Below are 13,546 nucleotides of genomic sequence, written 5' to 3'. Positions count from 1 at the left end.
CCGGATGACAGGGAACCACGTTTGTGATCGCGACCAAAGGCAGTCTCTAAGCCTCAAGGACTAGCCAACCTCAGAGAGTGGATGAGTCTCATTCCCGCCTTTGTGTTGCATGTGTCCACGGTGAATGAATCGTGTCTCTCCCTGTCGCTCGTTAGTCAGACTCACAGCCTTACTCTCTTTTCTTTCCCATATCCTCTCACCAAAGGATAAACCAGCAACGCGTCCGGCCTCAGCAATCAATCTGATTCAGTGGCTTGTCAATGTCATCGCCCCGGGATGTTGGCTGAAACGGTGAGTCGACAAATGTTCCAGTTGTGCAAGTGGTGATGCATCCCAAGTCTCCACTCTTCTGCACGCATTTTCTTCCGTATCCCTGCATCACATCCTACGCGTTGAACAGTTCTTTGTATCATCCAACTTATCGCTGGTAGATCTGCTTGGCTCGTCTGTTCACATCCGCTCTTCTCACACTACACTTCTTTGTTGTTGCTTGCATCCTTTGTTGATGCACCTCGGAGTGGCGCCAACGGTCCAGCCAGGTTTGCGATCCATCCTTGTGCAATGGGCCATTCATGTTGATGTCTCCGGTCTCGGTCACTAATTAATTTGTTTCTCCGTTTCTCCCGATTCAAATAACTCTTCGCGTTATCGACAACCTGCTAATTCTTGCTGAACTTCACGCAGTCTCTCGTTTCTACACCCCCCACAGTATCAGCTGCTATCATCGCGACCAGATCCCAATATCTGGAAATGTTTGGAAAAGAGGAATGTCCGGTCATCGGGGAGCCGATCTTCGAGAATAAGCCCTCGAACGATGAATATGCATCTGACCATCGAGAAAACATTCGTCTCCAGCGTTCCTTTGGAACAGCTGCAGAGCGAGCACGGCGAAACATGAACGCGAAGCTTGCCAATCCCCTGGCCGGATACACCCAGGAGGAACTACGCCAGCAGGGCATCAACTTCGCCATCACTCACCAGATGGGTGACGAAGAGGATGTGCGTGCCTTTGCAATGGGTGCCATGTTGGCGCAGGTCCCTGAAAGATATGCAGAGGTGCCCGGCCTGACGCCCCAGGAGTTGGCAGTTCTAGAGAATGAATACGCTCATCGCTGGTCCCAGCCGTGGACAATGTACCTGGTCATTTGCTTGTGTTCCCTGTCGGCTGCTGTTCAGGGAATGGGTAAGTCCAAGCCTTTTCTTCAACACGCCTGATGTGGCACGACACAGGCTAAGGCAATCATGCACCTGCAGATGAAACTGTCGTCAATGGCGCCCAGATTTTCTATAAGCATCAGTTCGGTATCGATCGCGGCAGCGAATCGAGGTCAAACTGGCTGCTTGGTCTCGTAAACTGCGCACCCTACATGTGTTGCGCTCTGATCGGCTGCTGGTTAACCGTCCCATTCAACGCTTGGTTCGGCCGACGAGGCACCATCTTCATTACCTGCTGTTTTTCGGCCATCACCTGTCTCTGGCAGGGATTCGTCAACACCTGGTGGCATATGTTCATTGCGCGCTTTGCTCTGGGCTTTGGCATCGGTCCCAAGTCAGCCACCGTCCCGATCTACGCCGCAGAAACAGCCCCTCCGGTCATTCGTGGTGCCTTGGTCATGCAATGGCAGATGTGGACCGCGTTTGGCATCATGTTTGGCTACGTTGCCGACCTGGCCTTCTTCGAGATACAGGACCCTGCAGGGATCGTCGGTCTCAACTGGCGCTTAATGATGGCCTCGGCCTTATTTCTAGCCCTTCTCGTCTGCTGCTTTGTGTTCACGTGCCCCGAATCGCCTCGTTGGTACATGTCGCGCAACCGCTATGACAAGGCCTATGAGTCCATGTGCAGTTTACGTTTCAACAAGGTCCAGGCTGCGCGTGATTTGTACTACATGCACACATTGCTGCAGGCAGAGACAGGCATGAAACTGGGGCAGAACAAACTCATCGAACTTATCGCCGTTCCCCGAAACCGGCGGGCGTTGATTGCGTCGGAGCTCGTCATGTTCATGCAACAGGTATGTCAACTACACCTGCAATTTCCAACTGAGCCGCTGCTAACTGATTGCATTAGTTCTGCGGTATGATACCGAGTATCCCCAGTATGTAAATACTAATTCTGCTGCAGGTGTCAATGTTATTGCCTACTATTCATCTGAGATTTTCCTCGGGACTACGGGAAATTCACTGACACAGTTGTCCGTATCAAACCAGCGAAAAGCACTGGCAGCCTCTTTCGGATGGGGTATGATCAACTGGCTTTTCGCTATACCAGCTGTATACACAATTGATACGTTTGGCCGGCGCAACCTTCTTCTCACCACATTTCCTCTAATGGCACTGTCTATGTTCTTCACCGGCTTCAGCTTCTGGATACCGGAAGATACACACTCCTCCGCCCGCCTTGGATGCATTGCGTTAGGCACGTATCTATTCGCGATAGTGTACTCTGTCGGGGAGGGTCCAGTCCCATTCACATATTCCGCCGAAGCGTATCCACTTTACGTCCGTTCCCACGGCATGGCCTTGGCGACGGCGACAACATGGCTGTTCAACTGTCTGCTAGCCATTACCTGGCCCTCCCTGCGTGCGGCATTTACCCCGCAGGGGGCTTTCAGCTGGTACGCGGGGTGGTGCATCGTTGGATGGTGGCTCATCCTGATGTTCATGCCTGAAACCAAGGGCAAGACGCTGGAGGAATTGGACCAAGTGTTTTCGGTTCCGACGCGCTTTCATGCCGCATACGGACTTCGCCAGATTCCTTACTTTTTCCGAAGGTACATTCTACGCCAGAAAATCCGTCCGGAGATCCTATACGAGCGAGACGACGAGGTTCCCATGACCGAGGCTGGATACAACACCGCCTGACGATCATGCTGATCCTTCTGGGAGATCCTGTCGTGATCGATAGTCATATGTATGATGGTTACAAAATGGAGGATCTGATATGGTGATGTTGCTTAGCTTGTAGCAGAGTTGCCGAGCAGTTGCTTTGTCAAATAATCCTAATTAGATCGTCAAAATATTTTGCTAATTCAGTCATGACCCCACTCAGAACTTCAATCATTGCTCATTCTCAAGTGTCTAAGATAATCCTGTCTGTCGACAATCCCGCACCCACCCAATGGTAACAAAAAGCAATAATGAATTCTCGTCGCCCCTCACCCAAACCCCTCATTCATTTCTCAGCTCATTTCCCCGGTATCGAAAAGATACAAAGACATTCCCGCCACGGGAAGCCCCTTCTGTGTGGCAAGTGGCGAACGAACTAGTAGTCGTCCGGGTACACGGACTCTACTAACGCGGAGCTAAGTAGTAACCGTGACCCCACACTCCACCTCAGCTGAGATGGGGTCGAGATAACTAACTGTTAGACTCGGAGAGAGTAGGTTAGTTAGGTGCATGGTTTGATGGATGAAGTTCAAGACCAGGGTAGGGCTATACAAGGTATGTAATATTTTCTCCCATTACTGCCATGTTTAGGGCATGGTAAGTAGTACCGAGATCTTGTAAGCGTGAGCAGCAAGTATAACTGTGGATGGTTGTGTGGTGATGGGAAATAACGATAGAGATATTGGCTCGAGAGGATAGTATGTCAAATAGAACTTCTACTTCTCTACTTAGGTCCTCGCGGTGTGTTTGGTTGTAGGTTGTAGGTAGTAGGTAGTAGCTAGGAGGTGAGTGTGGTTTTCAGCTGCTGGTGGGGAGTACATCATTTACAGTTGGCCCGTCTATGGAAGAATGATCGGGATTTGGATCGGAAATTGTTTCCTGGTTTGTATGATTTGATGATTGGTGTTTGGTGTAGTACGTGTACATAATATGATCTATTATACTTTGGAGTTCTATATTCTAAATATAATACTACTAGTTAGAATAGTAAAGACAGGTGAAGTACTAAGCTTGGCTGGGCTGGGCTGGACTTGTCTCTCTGACCAGTCCATTCTAATCAATTCTGGCGTAGACAGTGTACATTAGCTAGTAGTTAGGAGCAGGGATTCGTGGTATATCCTCGGCTTCACGTAGACTATCTAGTAGCGGCAAGTGTCTGCCAAGAAGAACAACTGCGTAGTGTCAGTTACCGCTGCACGATTTTTAAGGGCTAGAACCGACAACACCCCGAGCTAGTTAGTTGATTTTTAGCAAATAATGGTAAGGACCAGCACTATGGTGGCTATTCGCCGATCACGGTAGCATCACGAGGTGTATGCCTGTTGAAGGCAAGTGAGAGTTTACTTCTACTCCAGGTTGAAACTGCGTTGGACCCTCAAGTAATGCAAACTGTGTAGTTTACTGCAACTGCATACTTGGCAACGATGGTATCACATTCATGCAGGCGGCCTAACGTTCAATCCTGACGTGGCAAACATCATACACAAAACAACATGCACTCAATCAATCAACACCTCTTCTCTTCACCCTCTTCCCCTCCTTAGCAGCTCGAATAACATCCTTAATCCCCTGTGCCGTATACTCATCATAAGCAGCCCTCAACCCCCAGACCGCCGAACCCACCAACGCAACCAAACCCAAAAACACATGCGTGACAAGCCACTGCACGCCAAACAACCCTCTACAAAACACGGGCCAATTATCCAACCCATGGCAAATCACCCACAGCTGCAGCGTCAACCACCACTCACTTCTCGGCGGTGTCTTCCCATCACTCGTCTCATCCAGAATGACACTATTCAAGTTACGGAAAAACGCAATCTTGAACGAATCCGCCGGTGCCGTCCACTCATCGACAATCAAATCCCCCTCTTCTTGCTCGGGAGCTCGACCCCATTCGTGGACCGTGAATAATGGGATCGGCACGTTGCCGTCCGACGGCCGATAGACTTTGTATTCCCCGTTTAGGGTGAACCAGGCGGCGCCTTGCACGACGCGGAAGTATTCGACGCGCTTTTCGTGCCAGTGTGGGCCTGAGGTCCAGGTGCTGCCTGGAGGTAGAGTGATGCGGACTTTGCAGGAGGCGGAGGTGTATTTGGGGAATTCGTAAACGACGTCGCCGGGGCGGGTGAAGGTGAATTTGTTGATGGTGTTGGTTCTGCTTCTTCTTGGCGGGTTTGTCATGGTTTCATATGGCGCAAGGTGCAGGTTTTTATTGATTGCGGAGATTAAGCTGTAGCCAGTTGTGGGTATTTGGGTGAGTTGGCTGAAGGATTTTTGCTGCATGGCGTGCAGTAAGTTAGAGGACGTAGGTATGTTTATATGGATTAAAGTATGTACACTTACTGGATTCGGTGGTGTTGGTGGATAGGTCATGAAAGTCGGGCTCGTTCAGGTTGGACGTGCAGGTAAATAGGATTTGAGGTTAAGTTGCACGGGGTGGAATTGGACTTCTGACCGTAACTAGTGATTTCTAATACTAAGTTGTAAGGCTGCTTGGAGCTGAATGGAGCTGAATGGTGTTTAAACTTGGTATGCAAGGAGGAGGGGTTACATCGTAAGGTGTCCAATCATCGGGTTTCCGTTTGCGCTCGATCTGCCGCGCCAACAACAACGTGCATTTCAGCTGAGCACATCACCTCTGCATGATAATACGATCAGTATGCAATTGCGTCGCATTGTTGCCCGAGGTTAGATTAATATCAGCCAAGGATGTGGTGTCGTTGGATATTGCGGTCCTTCGGAGTCGAAGCATTGCTGTCTACTAGTACTAGTATACTGTGACTACGGAGTACCAGTTCTATGTATGTCTCCACATTACTTGCATGATTGCAGGTATCTACTATTTTCTTTACTCTCAAGTTTTTGACTGATGCCTGGATGGTTGGAATTGACTTCAACTCCTCACCTACGTCAATGCAGTATCGTCGTCACAGCTGCATACAACCGACGAACACTCGGAGCAAGATGTAGGTACGACTGAGAGGTGGCCCACATGATTGCTCTCCATGATGATCTCGTGGCCCTGCCTGCCTGATGACGCTAAAGTGTCGAGAATGAGACAAGTGCTACAACTATTGCCAGTATAGACTTTGCGCGAATCTTCTGATGGTCTATATCGCGTAATTCTTGGGCATGCCTCAGCTATATAAGCTGGCTCCTCGTCTCCTCTGTGGATATACCAGAAGACATCATCAGAGTCTCCAAGAACAATGAATATGACTACAATGGCTGCAGACGAAAAGATTGTCATCGTTGGTGGTGGGCCAGTGGGCTCCCTGGCGGCCCTCTATGCCAGCCATTACCATGACAATGTAGAAGTATATGAACTGCGTGGAGGTATGTTCTTCACAAACATCCCCTATACCCATGCATCCAGCTAACAAGTCCTCCTCTAGATGAGCGTCTCAACCCATCAGGTGCCTCTCCCCTGCTTCAGAAATCCATCAACTTCACTCTCTCCGAACGGGGCATCAGAGCCCTGGAAAAGTCCGGTCGAACTGACCTTCTCCGCGCCATCATGCGGACTGCCATCCCCATGCACGGCAGAATGGTCCACGGAAGAAGCGTCTCAGGCAAACTCCAACAGACATTCCACCAATACGATGTACATGGCAACTCCCTATACTCTCTAGACCGCAAAGCCCTCAACATCGCCCTCCGTCAAGAGCTCGACGCCACCCCCAACGTGAAGATGTTCTTCCACCACAAGCTCATCCGAGCAGACATGAAAACCCGCAAGGTGTGGTTCGAGCAACGAGAAGAGCCCTCACCATCCACTACTACACCACCCCCACCCAAAGAAGTCCCCTTCGACTTCCTCATCGGCGCCGACGGTGCCCACTCCACCACACGACAACAAATCATGCGCCACACTCCGCTCGACTACCAACAGCAATACGCCGACACAGTATGGTGCGAACTACGCATCCCACCCAGCGAAAAGACCAACACCTTCCGACTCCCCCCCAACTACCTCCACATCTGGCCCGGAGGGCAATACATGTTCTGCGCCTTCCCCTGCCCGGACCAATCTTTCAACTGCATTCTCTTCGCGCCAGCAACCTGTCTCGACTCTCTCAAATCCTCCCCTCCAACCACCCTCTTCGACTTCTTCGACACCCACTTCCCGGGCGTCTGCCCAGACCTGATCTCCCAATCCTCCCTCTCCCAACAATTCTACCAAAGCCCGCACCTCCCCCTCATCGGCATAAAATGCAGCCCGCACCATTACGGCTCCACAGCCGTGATCATCGGCGACGCCGCGCATGCCATGTTCCCGTTCTACGGCCAGGGACTGAACGCAGGGATGGAGGACGTTCGGATCCTCTTCGATTTACTCGATGAGCACCGCGTGTTCAGTCACGGCAAGTTGTCGAACAATAATAAGGATTATGCCCGCGCCGCTGCGTTGACGGAGTACTCGAACCAGCGTGTTCGTGATGCTCATGCTATTCATGATCTCTCCAGGAGAAATTATCTGGAGTTGCGGGGTGGGGTTAATTCTCCGGTTTACAAGGCGAGGAAGTATGTTGAGGAGGCGTTGCAGCGGTATGTGCCCGTTTTGGGGTGGAAGACCCTGTATTCGAGAGTGAGCTTTAGTGATCAGAGGTATTCGGAGGTTGTGATTAAGAATCAGTTGCAGGGGTGGGTGTTGATGCTTATGTCTGGGTTGGGGGTTCTCTTGCATGTTTTGGTGTTTGGGGTTATTGGGGGTGCGGTTTGGGGGTTGAGGGGGTGAGTAGATAGTACGTTTAGTCTTTCTGGTTGGACTGGGATATCAAAATGGGATCATGATGGGGGAAAGTGTAAATATAAGTATGATGTATACGAGTGACCGTGAGTCGAGGTGGTGTTTCTTTCTTTAGTTTGAGTCAAAAAATATATACCATGAGTTTTACTCCTGTTTATACTTAAAGCTGTCTTCTGAGTAAACCAGTTGGGGTACGATGCTTTAGTCTTGGAGTACAAGGGCTACCGTAGGCTACTTACATTCAAAAACAACCCGTTCTATAATCTGGGTAAAAATAGGGCTAGTAGTATGTACCTTAGTTAATACCTCAGGCAATGACAGTACCAATTGCTCTTAAATTTATAGCATTGTTAGGGCAGATAACGGAGTATACTATCGCCGTGGAGAATCTGTAGAATTATCATGTCTGACAGGTAGGGTATGTATGCTATGCAAATCGCGAGACCCTTAGGATGAATTCTATTAATACTATAATTGTATGTAGACATGTCTTTACTACGACGGTTGACTACATTGTGGAATCAGTTCACGAGTAAAGAAGATCTCATTCTTTGATAAATCTATCTTGTATAAGGGCAAGGGAGTACAAGTCATCACATCGTCAGACAGCAGTTGGAACGATTGTTGATCCGCATGTTTTGTAAACTCGGAACAGGTCTGTGTGAAATCTTGCTTCATCATTGAAGGATGACTTGTATATATGTGTGGAACGCTGTAAACAAAAAAGAGCAATAAACAAAGAGAAGGAAAAAGTATTGGTGACATTTCTGCAGATCTGCAGAGCATATAACGGAATGCATTAATCCCGTAGCTTTGTAGCTGCTGTCAATTGAACAGTCACCATATTAGGTAGACATCTGAATTGATTCAGAATCTGCTGTCGAAATAGATGTAGAAGTGAGTGAAGATGGAATGAGAAAAAACAAAGGGCGGCTTTATATGAAGAAAATCTCCCCCGGTTCGCTAACAGGCCAATCATCGGCAGCGCAGAGATCAAACCATCTCCAGCTGTTTGTTCTGTTTGCGGCATTTGCGCTGTTTGCCTCCGATTCGCATCAAAAAAATGTAGAGGGCAATTTTCTGACGCAGGCTACAGCGTCGACGTTTTTTTTGTGTTGGCATTCGCTTTTTTTGTTGTCCGGGGAATTTTCTCTTGCCTTGGACATTTTCTGGAAGGCAATCGTTGGCTTTCTGTGACTCTTCTTTTGTCCTGTTCACGGTATGAATCCCCTCTTTTGACTGCCATGATCGTCTGTCGGATTAGGAAATAAGTAAATTTTGTGTCAATCCATACTAACGAACCTTGAATCCATAGACTATACCCTCACCCCTCACTTCACATTCTACCGTCACAATGGTCGACGCTCCCGAGAGCCCGAGGCCCCAGGAACAAAGTGTGTAGGCGATCGCATTGGGCTGCTCACTTCGGGCTGAATCCAATTTTTCACGGCCATATCCTAAATCGCTAATGCGTGCCTAGCTCCCCAAAAGAATGTCTTCCAGAATGGGGTCAGAACCACAGGCCGGGCCTTCCACTCCCCCAACTGGCGTGTGAAGCGCGATGAGAGCCCTAGTGGTCAGAGCGCCGCTGCCGGGTCCCCCGGTCCCAAGACCAGCACCTCGAGAATTGCATTCAGCAGACCCAGCCCGCATGTGCCCCAGGCCATCTCGGAGGGCCGCCGTCTCTACGTGGGCAACATGCCCTACACGGCCAAGTCGGAGGATGTGCAGGCTCTCTTCGATGCGGCTGAGTTCCGAATGTATGGATTCTTTGAACAGAAGACACCCGTGGGAGTTTCAAACTGAGTGCTTAATAGCGAGCGTATCGATATCGCCATCGATCCTTTCACCGGCCGCAACCCCTCATATTGTTTCGTCGATCTGGAGACCAAGGAGCTGGCTGAGCGCGCCATGACGGAGTTGGACGGTCGGGACATGCTTGGTCGTCCCGTCAAGATCAAGCCTGGTGTCGTTAAGACCCAGAGTGAGCGGGCTCAGCAGCAGCAACAGCAACAGCCGCGCTCGGATGCCTCCCCTCGTGAGGCTCGTTCTTCTCCGTTCAACATGGACCGGTGGCGCCGCGGCGACGAGGCCCAGCCCCCGCGCACTCCGTCGAAGACCACTACCACCACCGCCGCCAGTACCCCCTCCAACAGCGATCCCAGCCGTCGCCTCTATGTTGGCGGCCTCCCAAGATTGACGGACCAGGAGGCGATCACCAGCAACATGACCAACTTCTTCAAGGATTACAAAGTGTATGGAATGGGTACCTGCGTGTATTGATTGTCCGGGATGCTAATTGGCTGCACAGTGAGAATGTCAGCAAGCTGTTCGCTCCTCACCCCGCGAAGAGATTCGAGCCCGGTGACCACTACTACCTGTTCGTCGACTTCAGCAGCGTCGAGGAGGCTGAGAATGCCATGAACGCACTGAACCGCGCGGAGGGTCCCTGGGGTGCCGTCCTCCGGGTCCAGAGAGCCCGTGGAGAGAACAACTCGCAAGAGCGGAGACCCAAGTGGTCGTCCAGCCGGGACGAAGCCACCCCGGTTGCTGAGGAGGTTGCGGCCGCCGCATAGTCTCACTAGCGCGACACATCGGAGCAATCATCCATCATGGGAACCAGACTTCACCCCCCAACACTAAAAATAGATGCCTGACGTTGTTACGATATGAATAAGGGGCTTTTCCCCCCAAAAAAAGAAGTTACGAACTACGCTCATCCGCCTCCGCCTCCGTTGATAAGCCGCGGACCGGGAGCCAATGGCACGCCATGGGTCTGCGGAAAGGGGCAATGCTTAGCAGGGTTTCTGAAGAAGCCGCGCTGAAGCATCTATCGATGACCTCGACGTTTGTATCCGTAGGGCTACGCATCTACCGTACGGATATGAGACGGGGACGGAGACAAAAAAAAGGGGGACACGGTTAAAAATATCGGCCCGATGGCCGGCAAAAGCATTGCATAGCAGGACGCCTGGAATTTACCTATCTATAATATCCACAAATGCATATAATCACTCATGAATATCCATCATCTCTTGTACGTTTTCCATTTTCGGGTATACCTCGCAGTCAATCGATAGTAGGTAGTAGTAGTTTGTACCGGTCACGCGCACTCGAGAAAACTTCAATTCCCGCAAACTAGACGGAATCGACCGGAGCATCACCCAATATTGGGCTCATTGGGTCCAGACTACGGCGAAAAATCGCTCATGTAAATCGACCCCAGGAGTACGGGGTAATGAGGAGTTCGGCTGATAGTCGTCCAAAGTCCCACCAGGGAGACATGCAAGGGACCCAATCGGCGTGGCTCCATTCGATATCAAATCATTCAGGATGATAGTACCAAGTCAGTATCATATCATGCGATCCTCGACTATAAGAAGTGTCACCAGGGGGAGCCTCTCAGGAACTTTGCACCAAGATTTTCCCGTCCACATCCAGACTCTCTTCATCCATCCCGACGCGCCCCTCTTCCATCCAGATTCGGTCGCGATTTTACCCGACGAAAACGCAGGAGATCACGTGTGGACAGAAGGGAAGCAATATTACTACTACTAGTTTCAATTCGGAGGGAATTTGTCGGGGGCCTAGACGATCAGGCAAGACTGGGGAAATTTCCATCTCCCCGGATATTCTGCGACCGAAGTTTTCCAGAGGTGTTCTGAGCTGCTTCGATTTCCCTTCAGGGAGTGAATGAAAACACTTTTAAAAGACTGGATACTTCCTGCCTGGAACTCTCGGCCTTGTTGCGACTGCCCCGCGGCATGACGTCTGTGCTTCTTCTTTCTTCACCGCATCGAATTGTTGGGTTTAATGGCATCCAACCAGAGCTGCTGTTGATCGATTAACTTACTTCCACTACTTTGTACTACTTGCTATTGCTACTCCCCCCATACCAAAGACAGGCCGGATCTGTCCAAACTCAACTTTCTAGAATATTTTCTCTCTCCGACACGTCCCATTACTTGCAGATTCTATCCCACTTTCGCTACTCTCACGCCCTGTGCCTTTTTACCCGCTACTGACCTTATCCGTCCCTATATCCTTTCTTCCGGCTTGCGTCCGGTCGGGCACCCCTGGTGGCCGAGGTCTTGAGTTCACCTCATCCCATTCAAATCGATCCCAGTCAGGAGTCGATACCCTGCTCATTCCTTCCGCTCAATCATCATGTCGTCCGGTTCCATTCGGAGGGGCAATGGCCATAATTATTTCGCCAGTGTAAGTGAAACAATTCTTTTGTCGTGGTCTGTTGTTTGAGTGGCGCGGTGAACCCAGTATTGCCGGTGACGTTATGTACTGCCCTGATATGCGTCCGGTGAGGCTGTTACCCCTCCTTTTGGGAGGGGCAATTGCCCGGGTCGGCGATGACCCTGGACATATTACACTGCAACGCTGCTTGTTTATTCTGTATCATGTCTATTTCGTCGCAAGTTCTTACTCTCTCAATTTGGGCATCTACGTCGTTTCGCGATGGCAGCACTCCAGAGACTTACTCTTCTTAGTCCGATGACTCGAAGATCTGTGTGGTCATGGTTGGCCTCCCAGCCAGAGGCAAGAGTCTCATTGCTGGAAAAGGTACGCTCTGGTGATTTGGGTTGTTTAACGTCAGGCACTAATTGATACAGCGATGCGATATCTTGCCTGGGTTGGCATCCCCGCTCGGGTATTCAACGTCGGCAGCTACCGTCGTGCAGGCACGCCACAGCCCAATGCGAACTTCTTCGACCCTCATAATACCGAAGGCGAGAAAATGAGACGCGCCGCCGCCGAAGCTGCGGTGTCTGATATGCTCCAGTGGTTTCAGTCCGGGAAAGGCGTCGTAGCTATTTTGGATGCGACCAATTCCACGAAAGAGCGACGGCGCTGGATCCATGAACGCTGCCAGGAGGCAAACGTTGAAACATTATACGTCGAGTCAATATGTGATGATGAAGACCTGATCATGAACAACATCTTGGAAGTCAAGACAACGTCGCCGGACTACAAGGGGCAGGACCCGGAAGTTGCTGCTCTCGATTTCCGTAACCGCATTCGCAATTACGAGAAGGTCTATGAGACCATTGATGATAACGAGAAGCACTTCACCTACGTCAAACTCATCAATGTCGGGTCGACCGTCATCATTAATCAGATTAAGGATTACCTTTCCAGTCGGCTGGTCTACTACATCCAGAACCTTCACATCAAACCTCGCTCGATCTGGTTATCTCGAGTAAGTTTTCCTCCTCTTAATAACTACCATTGATCTAACGTATGTAGCACGGCGAGTCAGAATATAATCTAACGGGGAAAATTGGCGGCGACTCCAACATTTCAGAGCGAGGAGAGGCATACGCCCGAGCGCTGCCCGGGTTATTAAAGAAGTCCGGGGTTCCACCCAACACCAAGATCGTTATTTGGACGTCAACTCTGAAACGTACGATTCAAACGGCTCATCATCTCGCCGCGGAGACGGGCTTCGAGAAGCTAGAGTGGAAGGCGCTGGATGAACTCGACTCCGGAGTCTGCGACGGACTCACGTACGAGCAGATTGCGGAAAAGTACCCGGAAGACTTTGCTGCGCGCGACGAAGACAAGTACAACTACCGCTACCGGGGTGGCGAGTCATACCGCGATGTAGTCATCCGGCTAGAGCCAATTATCATGGAGCTGGAGCGTAGCGAGAACGTCATCATTGTCACGCACCAGGCCGTTCTCCGCTGCATCTATGCCTACTTCCTCAACACGCCGCAGGAGCAAAGTCCCTGGATGGAGGTGCCGCTCCATACGCTCATCAAGCTCACGCCGCGCGCATATGGCACCGACGAGCAGCGCTTCAAGGCGGACATCCCCGCTGTTTCGACATGGCGGGCGAAGGGCACGTCGGCCAAACACCAGGAATATCCCACGGAGATCAAGGCATGA

The 13,546-nt window shown here is 50.6% G+C and overlaps 5 protein-coding genes across 5 annotated transcripts; 4 read left to right on the top strand and 1 right to left on the bottom strand.

Moving 5' to 3' along the window:
• Nucleotides 1–276: 276 nt before the first annotated feature.
• AKAW2_11949A (uncharacterized protein) lies at nucleotides 277–2,865 on the top strand (the record flags this gene model as incomplete). The annotated part of the gene is made up of 5 exons (XM_041684489.1): nucleotides 277–291; nucleotides 685–1,183; nucleotides 1,255–2,015; nucleotides 2,072–2,078; nucleotides 2,126–2,865. The coding sequence occupies 5 exons, from the start codon at nucleotides 277–279 to the stop codon at nucleotides 2,863–2,865; spliced, it is 2,022 nt and encodes a 673-aa protein (XP_041538669.1).
• Nucleotides 2,866–4,392: 1,527 nt separating this feature from the next.
• AKAW2_11948S (cupin domain-containing protein) lies at nucleotides 4,393–5,265 on the bottom strand (the record flags this gene model as incomplete). Its single annotated transcript, XM_041684488.1, has 1 exon — nucleotides 4,393–5,265. The coding sequence occupies one exon, from the start codon at nucleotides 5,263–5,265 to the stop codon at nucleotides 4,393–4,395; it is 873 nt and encodes a 290-aa protein (XP_041538668.1).
• Nucleotides 5,266–6,101: 836 nt separating this feature from the next.
• On the top strand, nucleotides 6,102–7,630 carry BNA4_2 (FAD-dependent oxidoreductase; the record flags this gene model as incomplete). The annotated part of the gene is made up of 2 exons (XM_041684487.1): nucleotides 6,102–6,228; nucleotides 6,288–7,630. 2 exons carry the CDS (start codon nucleotides 6,102–6,104, stop codon nucleotides 7,628–7,630), a joined length of 1,470 nt encoding a protein of 489 aa, XP_041538667.1.
• A 1,366-nt stretch (nucleotides 7,631–8,996) lies between these two features.
• On the top strand, nucleotides 8,997–10,218 carry AKAW2_11946A (RNA-binding protein; the record flags this gene model as incomplete). Its single annotated transcript, XM_041684486.1, has 4 exons — nucleotides 8,997–9,036; nucleotides 9,123–9,402; nucleotides 9,460–9,897; nucleotides 9,954–10,218. 4 exons carry the CDS (start codon nucleotides 8,997–8,999, stop codon nucleotides 10,216–10,218), a joined length of 1,023 nt encoding a protein of 340 aa, XP_041538666.1.
• Nucleotides 10,219–11,809: 1,591 nt separating this feature from the next.
• Nucleotides 11,810–13,546, top strand: FBP26 (bifunctional nucleoside/nucleotide kinase/histidine phosphatase family protein; the record flags this gene model as incomplete). Its single annotated transcript, XM_041684485.1, has 4 exons — nucleotides 11,810–11,860; nucleotides 12,145–12,217; nucleotides 12,268–12,854; nucleotides 12,902–13,546. 4 exons carry the CDS (start codon nucleotides 11,810–11,812, stop codon nucleotides 13,544–13,546), a joined length of 1,356 nt encoding a protein of 451 aa, XP_041538665.1.

This window comes from Aspergillus luchuensis, chromosome 1 (assembly GCF_016861625.1).
Source record: "Aspergillus luchuensis IFO 4308 DNA, chromosome 1, nearly complete sequence".
NCBI lineage: Eukaryota > Fungi > Ascomycota > Eurotiomycetes > Eurotiales > Aspergillaceae > Aspergillus > Aspergillus luchuensis.
Note: the sequence above shows the minus strand (reverse complement) of the source record. Positions and strands in the feature narration are given on the sequence as shown.